The sequence below is a fragment of the Ochlerotatus camptorhynchus genome, unplaced genomic scaffold, assembly GCF_037179485.1.
Source record: "Ochlerotatus camptorhynchus isolate MF236.1 unplaced genomic scaffold, CSIRO-AGI_Acam_v1.1 ptg000386l, whole genome shotgun sequence".
Taxonomy (NCBI): Eukaryota; Metazoa; Arthropoda; class Insecta; order Diptera; family Culicidae; genus Ochlerotatus; species Ochlerotatus camptorhynchus.
In genome coordinates, this window is record NW_027040873.1 from 98898 (window position 1) to 123794 (window position 24897).

At 40.8% G+C, this 24897-nt stretch overlaps 1 protein-coding gene across 4 annotated transcripts in view; it reads right to left on the reverse strand.

Moving 5' to 3' along the window:
- Positions 1-2489: 2489 nt before the first annotated feature.
- uif (sushi, von Willebrand factor type A, EGF and pentraxin domain-containing protein uif) overlaps positions 2490-24897 on the reverse strand; it is a 71902-nt gene continuing 49494 nt past the window's right edge. For 2 of the 4 annotated variants that reach the window (XM_065233055.1, XM_065233053.1), the window contains 5 exons: positions 24730-24883; positions 24465-24663; positions 24195-24400; positions 24010-24126; positions 23555-23945 (listed from right to left, as the gene is read on the reverse strand). In XM_065233055.1, coding sequence (XP_065089127.1) covers positions 23914-23945; positions 24010-24126; positions 24195-24400; positions 24465-24663; positions 24730-24883 — 708 coding nt within the window. In that variant the 3' untranslated portion in view covers positions 23555-23913. Of the gene's footprint in view, positions 2500-23554; positions 23946-24009; positions 24127-24181; positions 24401-24464; positions 24664-24729; positions 24884-24897 lie in introns of those variants that run through there. The other 2 variants (XM_065233054.1, XM_065233056.1) reach the window with 2 other exon arrangements.

Genomic DNA, 24897 nt, shown 5'->3' on the forward strand with positions numbered 1-24897 from the left:
ATGGAGTGGTCAACCTCGAGCTGAAAAACTTGAGTGTTGACTTCTTCAAGCACCTTGCAGTGGTCTTCAACAAGTGTTTAATGCTTGGCTACTTCCCTGCATGCTGGAAGTTAGCCAAAGTTATTCCAATTCACAAACCTGGCAAAGACCCTACCAGTGCCAAAAGCTATCGCCCCATCAGCCTCTTGTCCTCCATCTCGAAGCTAATCGAAAAATTGATACTCAGCCGTCTGCTGGTGTTTTCAAATGATAATAACATCTTTCTCAAAGAGCAATTCGGGTTTAGGAAAGGCCACTCTACCATCCACCAACTCGCACGGGTTACTAACATCATCAAGCGGAACAAGTCCGTTTCCAATACATCTGCCATGGCATTGTTGGACGTCGAGAAGGCGTTCGACAATGTCTGGCATGATGGTCTAGTGTACAAGCTGCATCGATACAACTTTCCGATCTACCTCGTGAAGATCATCAAAAACTACTTGTCGGGCAGATCATTCCAGGTCTACTTGAACAATGCCTCCTCTGATACGTTCAACGTTGATCAGGGGTCCCTCAAGGTAGCCTGCTTGGGCCTATCCTATTCAACATTTTCACGTCAGACGTTCCTCCCCTGCCGGGTGGTGGTATCCTGTCAATGTTCGCAGATGACACCTCCATCATCTATAAGGGTCGAGTGATCCGTGCTCTGGCGAGTAAACTACAATCAGGCCTGGATGTTTTGTCCGACTATTTTAAGAGCTGGAAGATTTGTATCAATGCAGCTGAAACACAAACCATTCTGTTTCCACATTCGTATTCACTTTGGCTTGTTCCGCCTGCTAACGTCAAGATCCATCTTGATAGCACTCCCATTGAATGGTCGAGTGAAGTAGTCTACCTTGGTCTCACCCTCGATAGCAAATTGCTATTCCGATCCCATGTGGACAAGACATCCACCAAGTGTAACATCTTGATCAGGTCGCTCTACCCTCTGATCAACAGGAAGTCCACCCTGTCCCTCAAAAACAAGCTTGCTGTCCACAAGCAAATCATTCTGCCGGCTATTGAGTATGGTATGCCAATCTGGGAGAGTTGTGCTAAGTGCCACCACTTCAGAGGATCCAAAACAAGATCCTCAGAATGATCCTTAACAGTCCACCGCGAACTCGTAATTCTGAGATTCACCACCTGGCCGGTCTTCAAACACTCGAGGAGCGAAAGACTTCCACGCTGGAAAGGTTCAGAGTCGCCTGTCTGCGATCAAACCACCAGTTCATTCGTGATTTGGCAACCTAGTTTAAGTAGTTAGGTGCTCAAGTAGGTAGGTTATCAAATTTTTAAATTCAAACCAAAACAATCCCACAAAGGGTATCCTGTAAATTAGCGCTAAACGCAATCATCACATTAGAATAACCAATTAACTAGAACAAAGATGAAGAGCCAAAGGCTAACCAATTGAAATGTTAAATCAAAATGTTGAAACATAAAACCCAGAAAATAAACGTAAATTTTACTACTACTACGCGTCGCAAGCATACAGTCCACAAGCTTTGTAAAGCAAACACCGAAATATAGCGCCGTTGAAAGTTTTAATTCATTCTCGTTGTTCCTCTTTGGACAAGCCGAAGCCAAAACAGTCCTTTTCAGGGCTATGAGTTGAGTTGGATTTCAGTCGAGCTTTTCGTTGTGTTCCTGTTGGCATTCCCACAGGGGGAATTGGCCAAATCAGCTGGAATCCTCCGAGCCGAGGATTGCCACACCATCTCCAGTGTCCGTGATCGGACACCAGTCTAAAAATAAACCTAGTGGACTGTAAAATAGCTTCCAAAGTAGTGCTAACACAGTTTATTAATTGAGAACAGGTTGTTTAGTTGTTGAAAAAGCACTTTTGATGTTTATGTTATTCAGCAAAAGTGGTTGGTTGTGTAGAAGCCATCAAATAAGTAATATGTTCGCTTTATTAGCTTTGCTTTGAAGCTAAAAGTTGAAAGTTGATTAATATTTGCATCGAAGTGACATTAACGTTTAGTGGGTGATGTTATTCAAGGCGACTGACAAATTGAATAATGGTTGTGAAAAATATGAGTAAACGCTCTCCAAAACTATTTTGCTAGCATCTGCTTGTAGCTGTATCTGCAGCTTTGTTTCAGCTACTTTACAGCACAACGCTGGAAAAGTTGGCTTATAAAGCTGAAAATGTTAGTTGGGTACAGCTTCAATAAACAAAACCAACTTCGTTGACGAGCTATAGAAAGTAATCAATGCAGCAACCACCGGACCAAAGCCGCCGGATGTACATATTTTGAGAGGCCTTTACAGAAATGATACAAAATACATAAAAATGCGTGTTTTGAAAATGCTGAACAGATTTTTTAAAACGTTAAGAAAAAAATAGGAATAGTATACATTTTCGAAACATAATGCAGGTAAAATACAAAAACAATACATTTTGGCATCGTCTAATATTGTCACCCCACATAATGTACACCCGGTTTCAGCATACATTGGTTGCTTTTAGTACAAACATTTTCAGTACAGGTAGGCATTTCGGTATGAGGTACATGCTTATTTTAGTTCACCCAATAATATGAATAATAATACCCATAATCGTGAAATAGTGCATATACCCATCTTATGGGTAAAGTCAACTAAGTCATATTTGAGTCAATGCAATCTCCTAATAATGTGGGTGATGTTTATCTATTCATTGGTGTCAACATTTAATTAGGGCGAATCTTCTTTTAAAAAATATTGTGTTAAAATGGCATTAAATTGAAACCATCGACAACAATAATGCATCACAACACTAGTCAAGTTAATCATCTCAAGTACATCCACTGTTCCAATAGTTTAATTGTAACACCTATTTGTTTGTACGCCGTTTTCAAATGTTACGCCTAATATAATCAGGATATTGATCTGATCTGTCCCGCGAACGGTATGTCATACAGAATCCCCAAATTCCATAAATTATGTCACGCTTTTAGGGGGAGAAGATGTTTTTAAAACTGTAACGAGTTTTACAAAACAAATCAATGATCCGTTCAAAAAACTTGAGAAAAGGGGGAGGGGGAAATTAAGCCAAATTTGCGTGACCTAATTAATGGACCTTCCCCTGTTTGAACGTATTTCGATCCAGTAGAACATATCATCCGAAGTCCAAGAAAATTTGGCTAGCTCAGAACATATGTTGTACATGGCAATAACTTGTGCATATTCAAAAATATTGTATTAACAACATGATCCACTATTTCGCTTAGCTGGCGATAAAAGCGCCTCCGTGCCCAAAAAGGCTACCATTTTAATTATTTAATTATCTTCACGAGGGGTTAAGCAAATGGAAATGTGTATAATATTTTAAATGTGTGAATTTCAGCATATTCTTTTATTTGATGGCAACAGTGACATTTCAGACTAATTTTTTTCATGTAATGTAGAAAATATTTTTGCTTGTTAGGGAAATAATTTGATATTTTTTTTTTTTTTTTCAAAAGTGCAATATTCACGCCCCTTGATTGTAATTTAATGATTGTTGCTGAGCTTCTTCAACGATGGATAGTGCGTGCAGCAATATTGCAATGTTTAGAAAAGGAATGAATGGACCATATTGTTAATATAATATTTTTGGCAAAATCCTTAAAGTTTTTAATGATTTGACAACTAAAAAAGCTATGCTCGTATAAGAAATGAATAAAAAAAAGAAACTGCAAGGGTCAGCCCTATGGGGTTGTACGCAATGGCGACGTAGGGCTACGTGGTCTTATATAATAAATCTTATTTGTTAACTGCAGCAGGAGCTTTTGTTTTGTGTAGGAATAGGAATTTGAGCAGGGTTCTCTCTGTTTGTACTCTTTAGTATGACGCGCTTGATATAGATGGCCCACAAAAACTCACGAATAGCTACTGATTCCGATCAATAGCGGTGCGGCTTCTTCTTCCTTCTATGGATGATCATGTGGGCTGCAGCTCGCTGCTTGTGTACTGGAGAACAATGTTCAACGCCATCAGCAACATCAAAGAGTAATTGAAAATTTTGAAATCTTTATTAAATCCTAGTAATTGTGAACCGCGGTCCATAACTTTTAATGGCACATTACTTACTTACTTACTTATCCTTCAGGATTGCACCTGCATCACAATGTTACGCTAATTCACTCGGTCCGTGGATACTGGTCTCCAATTTCTTGACCGTCCCACACTTCCAAGATCCTGCTCCACTTGGTGTAACCACCTTGCTCGCTGTGCTCCTCTTCGTCTTGTGCCGGCCAGATTCGAGGCAAACACCATTTTTGCTGGATTTTTGTCCGGCATTCTTAAAACGTGTCCCGCCCATCGTACCCGTCCAGCTTTCGCAACTTTTTGGATACAGGGTTCACCATAGAGTTGCGCCAGCTCGTGATTCATCCTTCGCTTCCATACACCGTTCTCACATACCCCGCCAAAGATGGTCCTAAGCACTCATCGTTCGAAAACACCCAGTGCTTGTAGGTCCTCCTCCAGCATCGTCCACGTCTCGTGCCCGTAGAGAACTACCGGTCTTATCAGCGTCTTGTACATGGTACATTTAGTACGGAGGTGAAGTTTACCCGATCTCGGGGTCTTGTGGAGTCCGTAGTAAGCACGACTTCCGGCAATAATACGCCGACGAATTTCTCTGCTGCAGTTTTTATCCGACGTCACCAATGATCCGAGGTACACAAATTCATCCACCACCTTGAACTCATCTCCGTCTATTGTCACGCTTCTGCCTATGCGAGCCCTATCCTGCTCGGTTCCTCCAGCTAACAGTAACTTTGTCTTCGACGTATTCACCTTTAATCCAATCTTCTCTGCTTCACGTTTCAGCCTGGTGTACTGCTCCGCCACGGCCTGAAATGTTCTTCCGACAATGTCCACATCGTCAGCGAAGTAGATGAACTGACTGGACTTAGTCAAGATCGTGCCCCGCATGCTAAAGCCCGCACGTTTTATAACACCTTCTAGCGCAATGTTGAACAGGAGGCAGGAAAGACCATCGCCTTGGCGAAGTCCTTTGCGAGTTTCAAACGAGTCCGATAACGCACCCGAAATCTTTACGCAGCACTGTGCACCATCCATAGTAGCCCTGATCAGTCTGGTCAGCTTCCCGGGAAAACCGTTCTTTCCATAATCTTCCATAGCTCTTCACGGTCAATAGTATCATAAGCGGCCTTGAAATGTGCGTAGGGACTTGATATTCACGACACTTTTGGAGGATCTGCCGCAACGTAAAGATTTGGTCCGTTGTCGATCGTCCGTCCACAAAACCGGCTTGATAAATTCCCACAAATCTGCTTGCTAGCGGCGATAAACGGTGAAAGATGATTTGAGAAAGCACTTTGTAGGCCGCGTTAAGAAAAGTGATCGCTCGATAGTTCTCACATTCTAGTTTGTCACCTTTTTTATATACTAGGCATATTACTCCCTCTTTCCACTCCTCCGGTAGCTGTTCTGTATCCCAGATCCTGACTATCAGTTGGTGCAGACAAGTGGCCAACTTATCCGGGCCCATTTTGATTAGTTCCGCTCCGATACCATCTTTCCCAGCTGCTTTGTTGTTCTTAAGCTGTCGGATAGCATCCTTATCTTCACATATCGTGGGAGCTGGCATGTCCCCCTCATCCGCTGTACTGACGAAGCTATTCCTCCTGCCGCTTTGGTCCTCCACCTCTGCACCGTTCGGATGTTCATCGTAGTGCTGCTTCCATCTTTGAATCACCTCACGTTCATCCGTTAAGTTGTTTCTTGAAAACGATACAGCTGCTCCATTTCTGTGCACTCCAGCTCTTCCAGGCGGCGCATCTTATCCCGGAAAGATGGGTTTGCTGTCTTCGCGTCTGTTTATATCGCTCCACATTATGACGGGTTCCTTGCTGCAGCATCCGGTAACGCTGCGTCGAGAGGCATTGCACGTACTCAGTTGTGACTTCGGGCAGCTTCAGTCACTCCAGATTGTACCGTGGCGGGCGTCGGTACCGAATGTTGTTGGCAACGGAAAGTTTTTGGCGCACGTTGACCATTAGAAGGTCGTGGTCCTAATCGATATTTGCTCCGCGATAGGTCTTGACGTCGATAATGTCCGAGAAGTGCCTTCCGTCGATCAAAACGTGGTCGATTTGCGATTTTGTCTGCTGCGGTGATCTCCAGGTGTACCGATATGGGAGGCTATGCTGGAAGTAGGTACTACATATGGCCATGTTCTTAGAGGTGGCGAAATCGATGAGTATAAGACTTATTTCGGTCATAAACAAGTTGCTATAACTTATTGTGATGAAAGTGTGCTACTCGGACTGAGCGTTAAGATCTCCGATGACGATTTTGACGTCATGACTTGGGCAGCTGTCATATTCCCGTTCCAGCTGCGCGTAAAAAATGTCTTTATCGTCATCTTGCTAAGTGAGGGCTGTGCACGTTGATTATGCTGAAATTGAAGAAACGGCCTTTGATCCTTAACTTGCACATGCTGCTATCGATTGGCCACCACCCAATCACGTGCTTCTGCATTTCGCCCATCAAGATGAAAGCTGTACCCAGCTCATGTGTATTGCCGAAGCTCTGGTAGATGGTATAACCATCCCTATACGTATGTACCGACGATACCTTCCAGCAAAGCTCCTGCAGCGCTACGATGTCGAGCTTGCGAACCCTCAATAAATCGGAAAGAATGCGGGTACTTCCCAAGAAATTGAGAGACTTGCAGTTCCATGTTCCGAGTTTCCAATCGTTAGTCCGTTTCCGTTGCTAGAGGCTATGCCGATTGATCCGGTCCGAATTTAAATTGCTTGCTTACTGTACTTTGTCTCGCCGGGGGACTATCGTGCACAGTACTGTTAAGAGTCCCACGGAGGCACCAGGACGTTGATCAGCCGCTCCTAACATGGAGAACAGATGCCATTTTGAGCCGCACCTCCATGGTGAACAGACACTCGAATACTGCAATCTCCGGAGAGTAACTCGAGTAACTCTTGATTGCTTGTAATATATATGGATATTTTAGGTGGAGAAAAAGGCGAGGTGGATACCTGAGTTTTTCGACATTTATATCGTATTGAAGCAACTGTAAACTCTGAAGGGAATTTATATCTAAAACAGAAACCAGTTCGAATTTCATAGTGGTGCTGAGTACTTGACCCTGATGAAGTCTGCAAGCAGAAGACGAAATACGCGTATCTGTCAAAAGATAAGCAATTATAACGGAATTAAAAGGAAATAAACCAACACACTCAAAGCTCTTCATAAAGGGATTCCTTTAAAAGGTTCGACAAATTTAAAATATTGTCATACTACCGAGGTAAATAAAATTTCGAATGTTGATGCTTTAGAACAAATGTCCAACAAAATAATTAATAAATTAATAACTTTAGGCAAATATCGTAGCAATCCTCAACTGCAACGATTAATTCTCTTTGTACTTACATAAGATTTAGTGTTAGTTTTTAGTTTTAAGATGTCAATTGTTATACTGAAATGCAGGTTTAAAAAACCTGTTTAAAATATTGAATTGCCAAGGCAGGAACAATGTAAAAACACTAAGATAGTGGAAATGCAGGTAATATCGGCCTTAATGCTCCTAATTTAGGCCCATAAATAAATTCAGCAATCGACTAAATTTCAATAACGACCAAAAATATCCAATTGTACTGTCGCAATGACGCGTTCATCTAGATAAAATTGATAAATAGCAGATTTTTAGCGATGGGACCAATCTTAGATCCATAGGCCATCATTTGTGCCATTTCCCTATATATAATAACTTTTAAGGCTGGTTAGTTACTGTAGTAGCTGGAGCTGGAGGGTAAAATGTAATGTAATTTATTTTGAATTTAGAACAAATAAAGAGTTTAAAAAAACAAAAAATAAAATGCTTTAATTAAGGGACTACAGCTGCATTTAACAGGTAACATTTCTGAACGGAACATTAGGAACATCACTTTTCTAATAGAGAATTTTCATGATTTAAAGTGTGCCTTATTTCAATATCTACAGAAATTTCTCATGCCTACATGTACATTTCTTACATATCGTAAAGATCACGGTATAAAATTCAATGGAGCGTTTTTTTTCGTAGGGCTACGTCTGTGATTTCTATATGGGGGTACACATAGTGAAAACTGAAAATGGAACATGTATCAAAATTATGAAAGATTTTGAATAACTCAGCTGCCCCTTGACCAATTTCAATATTTTTTTTTCACCAATCGATCTTAAGACTTTAAACTTTTAAAAAAAGTCACTATTGAAAATTTGCACGAATGTGCAACTGTTGCTGTGATAATTAAACCTATCACCGATTGCCTTCTAAAAGCGATTTCCCTTAAGCAGATTTCAAAGTTGAATTCCATCCGGTCTCACCAAATGGTGTTCATTCAATCACCGCGATGTGAGTGGTGGTGTTCTCCAGCTCCCAACGAAAGGCTCCCCACAAACAGCTAGCCAACAAGGCTGCCCACAACCGCTGATCGTATTCAGTTCTAATCACCGTGTGTGGTGGTGTCCGGTCATCGGCATCAGCATCAGCAGCAGCAGCAGTGCTTTCGGCGCGTGGCGTTCAACATTGTTCTCAAGTACACGACGAAAGGCTGCCTGCAAGTAGCGAGCTGCAACCCACATGAGCATCCATACAAGGAGGAAGAAGCCGCATCGCTATTGATCGAAATCAGTAGCTCTTCGTGAGTCGCTGTGGACCATCTATACCGAACGCGTCACCCTCATTCCAAACAACATACAGCTCACCAGCCTCATATGTGTTTAACACCCTAATAGCTCAGCATTACTCAACCATCACGACAAAACGGTCTTTTTAAGGTCTACCATAAATTTGTAAAAGAGTATTTGTAAAGGTAAACAATCGGATGTAAGTTCCCATATCAAGATATAGCTGAAATTAGGGCGTAACAGCTTTTGTAAACAATGACTTCTTTCAATGATGTATTGAAAGTCAAGGCTCGCCCACGCAAATCAACATTACCATCAGGTATGGTAAGACTTCCCCTATCCGACGGGAATGTTCTTAATACGCCAATCGACAGGAATTTTTTCTACGAATCTGTTAAAATTAAGACTTTATCATTTTTCAAAATGTCACTATTGAAAATTGCACGAATGTTCAACTGTTGCTATGATAATTAAAATTATCACCGATTGCCTGATAAAAGCAATCTCCCTAACACAGATTTCAAAGTTGAATTCTATCCGGTCTCACCAAACGGTGTTTATACAATCACCGCGTGGTGAGTGGTGGTGTTCTCCAGTACACAACGAAAGGCTGCCTGCAAGCAGTGATCTGCAGCCCACGTGAGCATCCATAGAAGGAGGAAGAAGCCGCACCACTATTGATCGGAATCAGTAGCTCTTCGTGAGTCGCTGTGGGCCATCTATGTCAAGCACGTCATACTAAAGAGTATGTATAAACAGAGAGATTATTTGATTTGAAAAACTAATGTTAATTGCCAACATTAAGCGTATTTAACTATTTTGCACCAAAATATGAAGTTTTTTCGAAATACATGACCTTTGATGAAATTTAACACCAGATTCTTCATCAGTGACCACAAAACAAGTATAAATGCTAGGTTCTAATTATTGTTTAACGGAGGGAAGTTGATCAATTTTTACCGATAAACCGAATACTTTTCCAACCATATGTTTAGCACAAACAAGAAAAAATAAATACCTTTTAATTCTGTATTAGCAAACGCCTTTATAATGTAAAGTAGGAATTTAGTTTTTAAATTGTATCATTGGTTTATTTATTAGAATTAAAATTCGATTAAAATTTAAATTTTTCAATTCTGGGTTGAAGTTGACCATGCAAATTTTTATGCAATGCAATATTCAGAAGTTAGCATTTATACTATTTGAATGATGAATACTTGATGTGTGTTCACTGAAGAAGAATCTGGTGTTAAACTTTCAATTAAACTTGTGGTTTGCGAAAAAGTTGTATATTTTGTCGTAAAACAGTTAAAAATGCCTATATTTTTTTCCATGATTTGTTTTTCATCGATCTTGTTTTCCGTGCCGAGCATCAATGCCACCGACGTCAGGCAGGCAGCTCCCACACCTGGACCCTACCTATTTACCCATCAACTCATGAACCGGGGACCAACGACTTCCCTAGTAACAAATCTAGAGCTGCTTGGCTATATTCAAAATTTATAAAGGTTTTATTGCAGCTTCAACCATTACCTACAGCTTTAAGACTGTCATATACAATGCAAGTCATGCACCATTTATTTTTATTTTTTTTATATGACTGAACATCAACAGGCGTTATTTGCCCCAATGATGTAACTTAAACTAAACATGAAAAGTACTAAAACAAAACATCAATAAGTACATAGATAGTTATCTCGTAAAAAAAAAGGAACATTGCTAAACAAACTAAACTGATCTAGAAAAAAATGAACTAAACCTCCGGCGAAGCAGCTGGCGAGTCAGGTCAAAATCAAATAGTGCGGAGACCCTATTGAAGAGTCTCTGTAAACCACCGATTGCACCGAAAATGCTATAATTAGTTCGCTGTATGGGCAGGCGCAGCATTGAATTATTCTGTAGAGCTCGGGGTTGAACATTGATGTCAATTTGCTCAAGAAGGACAGAGTCATCGGTGCATCCTTGCAAAATATCTGCAATTAGCAGCAATGCCCTTGCTGTATCTCTTCGGACCGACAGGCGCTCCAGATGGATCAGTTGCAAACGACTTTCGTAGCTAGGCAATCGGAAGGGATCCGTCCACGGCAGTTAACGTAGCGCATATCTTAGGAACCGTCGCTGAACAGACTCAACTCTTTCGACACCGTTGTTGTAGTGAGGAGTCCAGACAACCGAGCAGTATTCTAATATGGAGCGAGACAAGGAGCAGTACAACGATTTAAGACAGTAGATATCCGTGAAGTCTTTGGCAATCTATTTATTCGTCGTCAATCAAATGTAGACCACTTACAACACTTAACATCTATTTAAATTTTCAATCTCTGACTAACCTCGAAAAGAAACGTTTTTTAAGAGCATTTTTTGTTCATTGTCAAATCAATTGTTTCATAATGTTTATTATAACAAGACATCATTCTATTTAAAGGCGCGTTCCTGGCATAGTTTGTTCTTTGGTTGTGAATATAAAACATATTTCTGTTTCTTAAGGAACGAGTGGGAGCATAAAAATTTAGATTTTCTAAAATCTCTGTGGCATTCACTGTTTGTGCTACAACAGCGTTTATAAAAGCTATCATTGCAAACTGCCTTCGGTTTTCAAGGGCATCCAAATTGATCAACATACATCGCGACTCATAATATGGTAAGGGTAAACTCGTCCAGCCTAACTTTCTTAGAGCAAATAATAGAAACTGTTTTTGAACTGATTCAATGCGGTTTATATGAGTATCTTGATATGGAGCCCAGACTATACTACAGTACTCAAGGAGGGGCCTAACATATGCAACATATAATGTTTTGATTGTGTATGGATCATTTAAATGAAAGCTAAACCTTTTAATAAACCCTAGCATGTTGCTTGCCTTGTAGATAATGTTATTATAATGTTCAACAAAGCTTAATTTTGAATCTAGTATAACACCTAAATCTCTAACTTGATTGCACCTTTCAACTCTGTTTTTTCCTATTGTTACATGTTCTTGGCTAATAATTTTCTTTTTTGTAAATGAAATGGAATTACATTTCTTCACATTAAGCTTTAATAAACTTTTTGAGCACCAAGTGTAAAAGTTATCAATTTCTTGTTGAAATAGTACAAGATCAGACGTTTGACAAATTTCCAGGAAAAGTTTCATGTCGTCTGCATATATTGATACATTCAGAATATTCAATATGTGCTCTACATCATTAACAAATAGAATAAACAGTAATGGTCCCAAGATGGGAACCTTGTGGCACACCAGATGTTACATTGACTACTGACGACAAATCTCCTTCAAATCTAACTGAAGGTGAACCCTAGAATTCTGGAAGCTTTGTCGACGGCGTGCGAGATGTGCTGCTTGAAAGAGAGTTTTGTATCCAGAATCACGCCTAGTTCCTTAATTTGGCTGACGCGCTCAATTTCAGTGCCTAACAAAACATACTTGAACATAATAGTCTCTTTCTTGCGCGAAAAAGAGATAACCGAGCATTTGGACGGGTTAACCTCCATACGATTCAGAATACACCAATCAGCAAAAGCATTCAGCTGACGTTGAAGGAAGCAACAGTCTTCAATTGAGTGAATTCGGAGGTAGAGTTTAAGGCCATCTGCGTAATATAATCGTGGTCCCTCAGTTACCAGATTCACGTCGTTGAAATAAATCAGGAAAATCAGCGGTGCCAGGTGACTACCCTGAGGTATGCCGGATGTGGCAGTGAACGTACGGGACTGACGTAACAGTAAGATAGCGATCGGTGAGGTACGACTGAAACCATTGCAAAAGGCAGCTGTGGATACCAAGCCTGTCCAGTTTAGCGATTGATATGCGGTGATTCAATTTATCGAAGGCAGCAGATAAGTCAGTTTAAATGACATCCGTCTGAGCACGATCCGACATACTGTTAGAGATGTAGGAAGTAAGGCACAGCAAGTTAGTGGCAGTGGAGCCATGAAACCATGCTGGTCGATAATAATATACGGCTTACAGTGAGCGAGTAACGGTTCCATAACAACAAGTTCGAACAATTTAGCAACAGCGCTAAGCGAAGTAATGCCATGGTAGTTGCCAACGTCCTGTTTGTTGCCTTTTTTATGTACTGGAAATATGTGCGCTAGCTTCCAACAGGATGGGAAAACTCCGACGTCCACAGACTGTTGAAAAACGTGCAGCAGTGGAGACAACAAACTGTCCAAGTGCGTTTTGAGGAACGCCGATGGAATTCCGTCAGGACCCGGATTGTACAACGACTTGAGTTTCGAGGAAGCCCTGAAAAACATCTCGGGATTGATGTCAATTCTGCTCATGGTTTGGCCAGAGAGTGGTACGTAACTGGCAGCCAGTCAGACATGGTCGTCACTCAGTCTCTCGTCCGTGAAGACACTAGCAAATTTTTCAGAGAACAGCTGACAGATATCTTGCGTAGATGAGGCCACGGTACCATTATGTGTCATAGACGACGGCAGACCAGCTTCATGGCGTTGTTCGTTGACAAACCTCCAAAACTGCTTGGGACGTGACTTAACCTTTCTCTGCAATCCACGTCGATACTGAAGAAAGCACCGTTTCGCAACTCGTTTGTATGCGTGATTGATCCTGACATAGTCACGTTGAAGGGATATTGTGCGGTGCTTGGTGAACTTCCTAAGAGCGGCTCTCTTTCTGGATTTCAGTCGACGAAATTAGCTCCATGGTGGATGGGTCGTATGATGATGAATCTTTTTCGGAACATGTCTGTCAATGATATATGCCAAGACATTTGAAATATTTTGAGCGGCGGACTCAATATCAACGGTGTCCAATAAATCGTCCCAATCTAAATTGGAGAGTACCTCGGCGATACTACCATGGTCGGCGTTGCGAAAATCGTAGGAAACGGTGGCAGGTGAAATATTAAAATCATGCATCAGCTTAGTACTTAACGTCACCAGTAGCGGCGGGTGGTGACGATCCAGTCTCACCAGAGGAGTGGGCGCCTCGCATAAGAAAGGAGCCATGTCCTGGGTGCTTACAAAACAAAGATCCAAACTGCGGTTCTTCTGGTTAATAACATGGTTGATTTGAGAAAGAGTGACTGAGCTGTAATTGTCCAGAAGGAGCGAAGCGTAGGAATGGATGACAGAGTGATCCATGTCAGGATAGAGGAAGCCGTTGCGAGTTTTTTTTTTCCATGAAATCCCCGGGAGATTGAAGTCACCAAACACAATAACTTCATCGGTTGCTTTGGCGGAATCCAGAACAGTGAAAACCGATTGGCTATGGGTTTCAATGAGGTCACGCTCCCGTATACGGTCGGGAGGAAAATAAACCGCACAGAGAAACAAGGTACGATCGCCCAGTTTAATCGACGTTTACACCTGCTCTAAGCATGTCCAAGCATTATTTTCTAGTAACCTCGCTCTAAACCTAGAATTTATACCCACTAAAACACCTCCACCTTTAACTTTCCGACTATTAGCAGCATTCCTATCGCAACGGAAAACTTCATAATCGTCGCCGAACACCTGACGAGAGAGCGTGCGTGAATCCAACCATGTCTCCGTGAGAATAATGATGTCGTAGCAAAGATCCGAGGTACACACCAAAAAATTCTGCATTTTACTGGCGATGTACATAAACATCCATGCATGCAAATATTCATACATGTAAACTTCCTTTTCACGTAAACTAGCAACTTGCAAGAAATGTTGCAAACAAAAGTGGACAGTTGCATACAATATATGGGATATTGCATGACATGTCTCATAAATTTACACGATCTATAATCTAAAATTGTATGATATATGACGCTCCATTTATGTGCATCATAGTAACGGAAATTTACACTACTTTTTTTTAGCTGTGTAGCTACACGAAAACCGTCGACATCACAGTTGATACCACCGACGTTCTGATAATACAGCAGCAAGTCTGAAGGAGCAGGTATAGTTTCAATACGTCCTAGAATCTGAGCAACTTGCGAAGGATGCCTTGATGGTGCAGGCGAATATTGGCTGGAAGCAATGAGCGGATCAGGAGTCGTTGAATCGATAACAGAAGTTGACTTGCCTATGCTGTCGAGTTGGAAGACCCCTGCACTACTCCCACACGCAGGGCCGGGACGACTGCTGAACCATTCTCATAGCTATTTACAAAACCCCTATAAAGCTAATAAAAAAACCAAATGATGCTTATGCCATTTTCACTTATGAAAGGTTTTATGATTGCCTTGAAGTATAAAAATAGCAATATGAATTGCCCTTATAAAACCCAAAAATAAATCCTTATATTGCTATATAAGTAAGCGCAATAAAACTAGTTGGCCATGAAACAGTTATTTTAAAACAATTATAAGCAGTTATTTTAAAACACCCCAGCAGGCCTGGGTTCAATCCCAGTCGGCGCCGCCGGGATTTTCTGAGGCATAACATCTCTGATCACGCCTTCCTTCGGAAGGGAAGTAAAGCCGTTGGTCCCCGGTTCATGAGTTGATGGGTCGATAGGTAGGGTCCAGGTGTGGGAGCTGCCTCCCTGGCGTCGGTAGCATTGGTGCTCAGCACGGAAAACAAGATCGACGGAAAACAAATCAAGGGAAAAAAACAGTCTTCGTAATTTTTCAACTCAACAATCGATAGAAATACTAATACTGCGTTGTAGAAAAATATTAATACTGTGATATTAAACATACATTAATACTGTGATACTAAGACATTGTCACGAACAAAGCACTAGAATAAATGCTGATTATGATTGGCTGTTAAAGCACAGGTAAAAGTTGCATGTTTTATCACTTGAACAAATGTGTACATTTATAGCGGTAGAATACATTTTTTTTAAAGGTAAAATGTTTGAAAAGCAGTATTTTGAACTACTTTATGAAATACTGATCAAATTATCTTGTAACAATATCATGAAAATTGATTGTTCACCGCCGGGATTTTCTGAGACATAACATCTCTAATCACGCCTTCCTTTGGAAGGGCAGTAAAGTCGTTGGTCCCCGGTTTATGAGTTGATGGGTCGATAGGTATGGCCCATGTTTAGGAGCTGCCCCCCTGGCGTCAGTAGGATTAGTACTCAGTGCGAAAAACAAGAGCGACGGAAAACAAATAAAGAAAATAAAAATTAAAATTGATTGTTTAGAAACGAAAATTGAACAGTGTAGTTATCAACTTCAATTCAATGATCAATTTCACCTCGTTTGACGAAGCATGAAAACCCAGATCGGTCAAAAGTAAACCTTGTTAATTTTTTCAGCCGTCGACAAAAATCAGACTGTTAAAACTCTATGTTTTAAATTTGTCGAACCTCTTAACGGAATCCCTTTATGAAGAGCTTTGAGTGTGTTGGTTTATTTCCTTTTAATTCCGTTATAATTGCTTATCTTTTGATAGATACGCGCATTTCGTCTACAACGTGCAGACTTTATCAGTGCCAATTACTCAACACCACTGAAGAATCCATATTTTATCTACGAGTTATATACTAATCAATAGGTACTAAAAATCAGCAGGTATCCACTGCTGCACTCACACTCACTCACTTCCTATTCAATTACACGAGACTGCCAGGAATATTATTTCCGAGGCAATACAAAACAGAAAGGGACATGGACTTAGAAAACCGAAAAAGAGGAAATTCGAATTCTCAAAGACCTTAAGAGGCAACTAACCATCACTCGATTTGCTTTTGCTTCTTCTTCTTGTATTCCTAAATCATCACTTTCTAAAAGTATTGGTAAAATTCGTTGGTAGTGTGCGTCGACGTGCCAAAACAGTCAATGAATCATAAATATCAACTGGTATGGTGAGCAAAATCTACCATCTCTTTTATTCTTTTAATTTTCAATACAACAGCAAATGTGACGTCACACATGCAAGCGTATAAGAATGTCGTAGACAAAACATTCACACTGCCAGACAACGCTGTACGGCATTTTGTTTACACCCCTGAGCGGGAAAGCCAATAACTGGCTACATGCAATGCTGCCATCTTCCCTTTTTGTGTTTAATTCAATTTTTTTTAACCTTTGCAAATGGAACGTTTATGTTCCAAAAAAGTTCCTTTTAGTTTTATTTATTCAGTGTTTGATATTCATTCACCATTGAAATCATCCACTCATCTATGTTATTGGTTGAAACTTAATATTTGCATGTTTTAATAAACTTATGTTGACTGCTAGACGTAATACATCTGGCAACGCTTGTTCAATGATTCTTTTACGTTCCCTAGCAAAGAAGTGGAGTCGGAGTGATTTTCTTGGTGTTTTATTTTGTTCACCAAGAGATTTGACCTCCAGTTTTTATTCATTTTGTGTATTCGATTACGTGAAATTGTTGAATGCTACGAAGAACACAAGTAAGTGAATGCAGTGATAGTGTTTTACCCAGAAAATATACGATGTAAAATCATGAAATACTTGCTTTAAATTTTCGAATAGCTTGTGTGTGAATGTATGTGTATACTAATGATGATGATTGAAGAATATTTCAAAAACAAGAAGAATCCTATTTGATTGACTGTGTTTTGAGCCTTAAAACAAAGCCGGTATTCTATACAAAAGCGGACAACGGTAATGATGTAGTGATTTTGGACAAAGAGAACTATGACAATCGGATGACGGAAAAAATACTAATGGTCCATACAGGCAGTTGAGGATTGAACATGTGGATAAAACGTTGAAAGAGTGCAATGCGTTTATTGGCAATACTCATATGGAGGCGAACCAGCCCAAGGCTGAAAGCCTCCCTAATAAAGATAAATTAATTAATTAATTATTGGCAATACTACGAATCAATTGAAAGTTTTCAACCCTATTCTGGTCATTCCTAGTTGAACACTCAGTCGGTTAACAACGTCCCGGTCTCAGTCGCGCGGCATCTAGTTTTTTCGGTGTTTTTTTTTTCCGCCCGAGCGGTTTTTTCACCCCCCAATTGGGTGCCCCAAGTGACCAGTGTGCAACAGAGGAAGTGGAATTCCATGGGCCGAGCCCCTTGGAGTTGCCATCCAGCTTTAATTCACCCCGGTAATCCATCCGGTCGTTAAGCCATTTTTTCATCATCGTGCCGACCCACCAACACCAACGATCACCACCAGCAGCAGCAAACGGACCATCTAGCTGCAACGGCTGATAGGTTGTTTACAACCGGCATAAGTATTAGACAATACATTTTGCAAGTCCATTGCCTCCCTATTGTAGTTTAATTTTGCCTCGTGGCGCGTGACTCTGTCTCTCACCCCTGGTAGGGGAGTATGGGTCATAGTGAGACAACTTTTTGCAAGTAGATATAAGTTTTTTTTTTGTTTCGATTTTTTTTTTTTTTTTTATTTGTTCGTACGTCGGACAAAAAATTTAATTACTAGTAATTAAAATTAATTAATTAGTGAAGGTTTTAATTTTTTTTTCCTTCTTAAGTGGTTGCGCACCGCTTTTGCGCAACACTTATGGCATCTTCCGATGCCTACGTTACGCGAACCAGATACTATGAAACTCTCGACATAACGAGAGATTTGCTGCGTAAGTATCCGGGAATCTTGGTACACAAAGAAAGATTCGACAAACTGCGTGTAGAAGCACCGACTTATGATGTGGCAAATAAAATTGCTGAACACGAGCTTTTTAGTGTTGAGTATAACATCTACATCCCTTCTCGAGATGTGGAGATAGAAGGCGTGGTCTCCGACGCGAGTCTGACTGTCGAGGACTTGAAACATGCCTCGGGAACTTTTAAAAACTCGACATTCGCTACCGCGCTAGTGAAGATACTGGATGCAAGGCAACTGCATTCAGCATCTTTGCTAGACGGTAAAAAAGTTTATAAACATTCAGACTCGTTCCGGGTGACTTTCGCAGGTTCAGTTCTCCCAAACTTTGTTAAAATTGATGGTGCTTTTTTTCCGGTGCGACTGTTTGTACAGAGGGTATATAATTGTACCAACTGCAAAAGGCTGGGACACTCGGCCAGCCATTGCGGCAACAAAACTCGTTGTGGCAAATGTGGTGAAAACCACAAAGAGGATTCTTGCCACAAAGAATCAGTAAAATGCGCTTACTGTGGCGAGAATCTTCACCCCTTGCAGGAGTGCCCGATGTACAAACAGCACTCCGATAAAGTGCAGCGTTCAATCTCTGGACGCTCCAAGCAGACATATGCTCAAATGTTGAAGGCTGCATCAGCCGTCCAAGATGCAAACCAATTTTCGGTTTTGTCAGTTGAATAATCGGACTCTGACTCATCCGATGAAGGTGATTCTACGGTGGTACACGCACCTTCAAAAATAGACGGTTCCTCAAAAAGAAAATGCCCCTCCCCGAAAGTGCGCCGTAATCAAACTAAAGTCACCTCCAGACGATTGCCAAATTCCCAGGGTAATGGGGATGAAAAAACAAAACCAAAGGCTCCTGTTGATCCAATCCCTGGATGCAGCAAGAATTTTCCGCCATTGCCCAAAAAAGATAAGAAAAATAATAATGCTGCTCCTCAAACTTCTCAAAAGAAATCCAAGTCCGAACGAGGTTTGCTAGCTTTTTCGGACATTGTGGAATTCATATTAAATATGTTCAACATACAAGACCCTCTTAGAAGCTTAGTTTCTGCCTTGCTTCCAACGTTAGAATCATATCTTAAGCAATTGACTGTTTCATGGCCCCTCCTTGCATCAATCATATCTTTCGATGGATAATTCGTCGAACGAGGTTGAAGATATGATCACGGTGCTACAGTGGAACTACCGTAGTCTAGTGCCTAAACTAGACTCGTTCAAATTTTTACTTCACAATTCTGATTGTGATATATTTGCTCTCTGTGAAACATGGCTTTCTTCCGATAAAGAACTCAACTTCCACGATTTTAACATTATACGCCTGGATAGAGACGATTCTTATGGAGGAGTACTTTTAGGGATCAAAAAGTGCTACCCTTTCTACAAAATGTCCCTTCCTGCTCTATCCGGCGTCGAAATCGTTGCTTGCCAAATAAATGTGAAGAACAAAGATCTTTGCATAGCTTCAGTATACGTTCCACCAAGAACCTCCATTAGCCGTAGTCAACTCTGGAATCTAGTTTCGATTCTTCCATCCCCAGTATTAATTCTGGGTGATATGAACTCCCATGGTACTGGGTGGGGCGATCTATATGACGACAATAGAGCGGCTATTTTTTACGATTTATGTGACGATTTCAATTTGACTATTTTGAACACTGGTGAAGCGACACGTATAGCAAAACCTCCGGCTCGAGAAAGCCGACTCGACCTATCTTTGTGTTCAAGATCGCTATCATTGGATTGTCAGTGGAAGGTTATCAATGATCCCCATGGTAGCGATCATTTGCCAATCATCATTTCAATAAAGTGTGGCCCTCACTCTGCAGAACCAGCTCGGGTTCCATTTGATCTTACAAGGAACATCGACTGGCAGAAATATGCAACGGCGGTGACAATCGGTGTCGAATCAATAGATGGGCTTCCACCATTGGAAGGATATCGATTCCTAGCCGATTTGATTTACGAAAGCTCACTGGAAGCACAAAAAAGAAAAGTTCCAAGTGCACCCTTTAAAAGGAGACCAGCCACACCTGGTTGGGACGAAGAATGCACAAAATTGTATGTAGAAAAATCGGATGCTTTCAAAGCTTTTCGTAGACACAAAACCTCCACTTACTTCGAGGAATATTCAAAGCTTGAGACAAAGCTGAAACAATTAATCGCGCGGTTATTGGCGCAATATCGTCGAGGGACTCTCACGAGAAACCTCAATGAACACCTTGTGGAGGGTGGCTCGCAACATGCATAACCGCTCATCTTTCAATGAGAGTGAAGAATACTCCAACCGATGGACATTCGTTTTCGCTAAAAAGGTCTGTCCGGACTCAGTTCCAGCACAAAATATTCTTCGAGAAGCGTCTCCTAGCGGCGGCTCTCTGGATAGACCATTCTCAATGCTGAATTTCTCTATGGCTCTTCTTTCATCGAACAACTCCTCACCGGGAAGCGATATGATTAAATTCAATCTTCTGAAAAATCTCCCAGATATCGCTAAAAGACGCTTGCTAGATTTATTCAATTCCTTGCTAGAAAACAATATTGTACCGCCTGAATGGAGATAGGTCAAAGTAATAGCCATTAAAAAACCTGGCAAATCAGCGTCTGACCATAACTCATACCGTCCGATTGCTATGCTTTCGTGCATTAGGAAATTGTTGGAGAAAATGATCCTTCGGAGACTCGATCACTGGGTCGAATCAAATAACTTGCTATCAAATACACAATTTGGGTTCCGCAAGAGCAAAGGAACAAACGATTGTCTAGCGCTGCTTTCCACAGATATTCAACTGGCCTTTGCACACAAGGAGCAATTGGCTTCAGTATTCTTGGATATTAAGGGGGCTTTTGATTCAGTTTCCATTGAAATTCTGTCAGACAATCTGCACAGATGTGGACTTTCTGGAATTTTAAATAATTTCTTGTACAATTTGTTGTCAGAAAAGCAAATGAACTTTTCTCTTGGACAACTGACAACTTCCAGAATTAGTTACATGGGCCTGCCCCAAGGCTCATGTCTCAGCCCTCTTCTTTATAACTTTTATGTCAAAGATATCGACAACTGTTTGGCAGAACAATGCACGCTAAGACAACTTGCAGATGACGGTGTGGTTTCCGTAAGAGGTCCACATGCCGTGGACTTGCAAGGACCATTGAAAAATTCCTTAGATAACTTGTCTTCTTGGGCTATGAATCCAGGGATCGAATTCTCGCCGCAGAAAACTGAACTGGTAGTGTTTACTCGAAAGCGGTACCCAGCCCAAATGCAGCTTAATCTTTTGGGCAGAAACATTACCCAATCATTGTCTTTCAAGTACCTTGGGGTCTGGTTTGATTCAAAGTGCACTTGGAATGCCCATATTACGTATTTGCCCATGGTGGAGTGCTCATCCGGGAGACCTCATAACGCTTTATAAAACAACAATTCTCTCTGTTCTAGAGTACGGCTCTTTCTGCTTTCTCTCGGCAAGAAAAAGTCACCTAATAAAATTGGAACGAATTCAATATCGTTGTCTGCGTATTGCTCTAGGCTGTATGCACTCAACGCATAACATGAGTCTCGAGGTTCTGGCAGGAGTAACACCCCTCCAGAACCGTTTCTGGGAGCTCTCTCTCAGAATACTAATCAAATGCGGAGTGACGAACACACTTATAATTGCTAATTTTGAAGAAATTCTTGGGCTGAACACACAATCTCGATTTATGAGAATCTACCACCACTACATATCATCAGATATGTGTCTTCCTTGTTATACTCCAGACCGTGTTCACTTCACCAATCGCAGTTCCTCAATTGAATATGATCTGACCATGAAACAAGCAACTCATGGGATTCCCGATCAACTTCGACCTATTATTATTCCGCGTATTTTTACTGAAAAGTACCAACAAGTCAATTGCATGAAAAGATATTTTACAGACGGGTCCCGTCTCAATGGATCCACTGGCTTCGGTGTCTTCAATGAAAACTCTAGCGCCTTCCGCAAACTTCAGGAACCTTGTTCCGTTTTTGTTGCTGAGCTGGCAGCAATCAACTTCGCATTGGGGATGATTTCCAACATGCCCACAGACCATTACTTCATCTTCACGGATAGTCTCAGTTCGATTGAGGCTATTCGGTCGATGAAACAAGGTAGGCACTCATCTTATTTCCTTTCAAAGGTAAGGGAGCAGATGTGTGTGCTGGTTGAAGGATCATATATGATTACCTTTGTATGGGTCCCCTCACATTGCTCAATCCCAGGCAATGAGAAGGCGGACTCTCTTGCAAAGGTGGGCGCGCAGGAAGGCGAATTTTATGACAGGCAAATTTCACACGATGAATTTTACCATTTAGTGCGTCAGAGTACCCTTTCGAGTTGGCATTGGGACAATGGAAATCTTGGACGGTGGTTACATTCAATTATTCCTAATGTTTCTTCGAGAGCGTGGTTTAAAGGCTTGGGCTTAAGTCGTGACTTCATTCGCGTGATGAGTAGACTTATGTCCAACCACTACTCGCTAGATGCTCATCTCAATAGAATAAACCTCGTGGACAGCAACATCTGTCGGTGTGGAAACGGTTACGATGACATCGAACACGCAGTTTGGCAATGTACGGATAATGACGCCGCCAGAGAGCGACTTTTGAATACCCTCGAGGCCCAAGGAAGACAACCCTATGTTCCTATCAGAGACGTGTTGGCAACCCGTGATCTCTGCTATATGCAGTCCGTTTATGTTTTTCTTCAAATGTCTAGTATAAGAATTTAATTCCTTTTGTCTTTTGTCTCTCTTTATTAGTTTTTGTTTGTCTTGTCCCCCCGTCTCGATGAGTCTCATCGTCGCCCACTGGTCTCCCACCATAGCCGATCGAACTCCGGACGAAGCTAGAACAGCACTACCGTTCATACTGGCGACAACGCTCTGATGAGACAACGAAACCCTACCCCAAGCTCCTCCCCTGATCCTATCCTTCGAAAATGTACCCTTCTAACCTCGAGTAAGCCGCGAGTAATCGGCCCAACTCCTACTAGACATAGAATTAAGTGAATTTTGTTACACACAGTGAACAATGAATTATCGGCTCCGTAAAGCTAACGCGATTGAGCCTTCCAAATAAACGAACTAGATAAAAAAAAACCCTATTCTGCCTAGGATCAAAGGTTTACCAAAGATTCACAAACCAGGAAACGAAATAAAGGAGATTATCTCACATTTTTTAAATTACTAGACTTAATGGGTATCAAGAAAAAACAATTCCTGTAATGTATATCTTTATAAAAATCTATTCATGTTTGTGAAAAACTGGTATAAATGTAAATACTCTTAAAAATATCTTAAAGATAAATTGTGTTGCTTAAACCCTTATGGGATTAGTACAGGGACCGTTTTCGTTTAGTATTAAAAAGGCACTGTTAAAACAGATGAAAGGGATATCAGTTTTATTGGATATTCATTTCTACTAGTCTATTAGCCTAAATCAATTAAAATATATTTGACAATAGTGCTCCAAAACATAACAAAACTTCCAGATAAAGTCCGAAACATATCTAGATAATCATAGGTTTTTATCTTCTTCTCATTGTTTGTTGCACTTAATTTTGAACCATAAATCTAGATGACGTTACCTGAAAAAATGTATTAAATATTCTTCCCGAATGAAAATAACTGAATGGTTGAGTATTGCGCCAGCGGGAAGTTAAAAGATGGCAACCATCATCTTGGTGTTGTTTCAGTGAGTTAAAATCATTAATATAGGTTTTGAGGAAAGCGATTAATTTCCTTCACTGTCACTGTCACTTTTTTCTGTTGATTAAAAAAACTCATGTATTGCTAAAAAAATCTTTCCAAACTTCTACTTTCAGCATACCTTTCTTGCCTGTGTAGGCGTGCCTTTTCAGTCTGTCGTACAGATCCTCCTTTGTTCCATACAAAGAAGCGTTTGATCGTGCTAAGGAATTCAGTTTCCCGTTTGTACCATGTAATCCTAAATTAGTGAATTTGCGTTAAATGTAGATCTGCCTTTAATTTAATTAACGTACACGTTTTACATACCTTCTTTCATATAACTTTCGTTATAAAAATTTGGCATTTCCCATCCATCCTCTTCATCATCATAGTAGTGTGCATATGTGCTGTGGTGAGAAGGAGCTATGCTTTCTGCATATGGTGTGTGGGCTCCATAGTAAAAGTTCACCTGAGAACCCGTTTGATCCGTTGCAGGCGAGAGTATTTTCTTGGGGTCACGTCGCTTGTTTGCTCTACAGTTAAATAATAATATTATATATACATGCAAAAGATTTACGAGATCAGCATGCTACTAACCTTGAACAAATCATCCAAATTAAAAGAACAATCAAAATGATGAATATTACTGTGGCTGCGATACCACCCGCAATGTAAGCAAACTCAGAGCGCTCAGTACACTTTGTGCCAGTGAATGATCCTTTGCAGCGACAGGAAGGAACTCCCTTGATGTCCTTCACGCATTGACCGGAATTCTCACAGAATCCATCGCATACATCTATAGTATAGAACATAGTACCATTATATCATTGAACAATCATTTAATTTATAAGATAAGCAGTACCTGTGCACTGCATTCCGGTTCCATTAAAACCTGGTTTACATTCACATTCGAAGTCGAAAGACTCTGGCATAAGAATACAGAATGCATTAGGATCACAATGCTGCAGTCCATCTGCTACATTTGCACATGGATTTATGCATTCGGCTTTGCTTGTCTGTAATAGGTTAG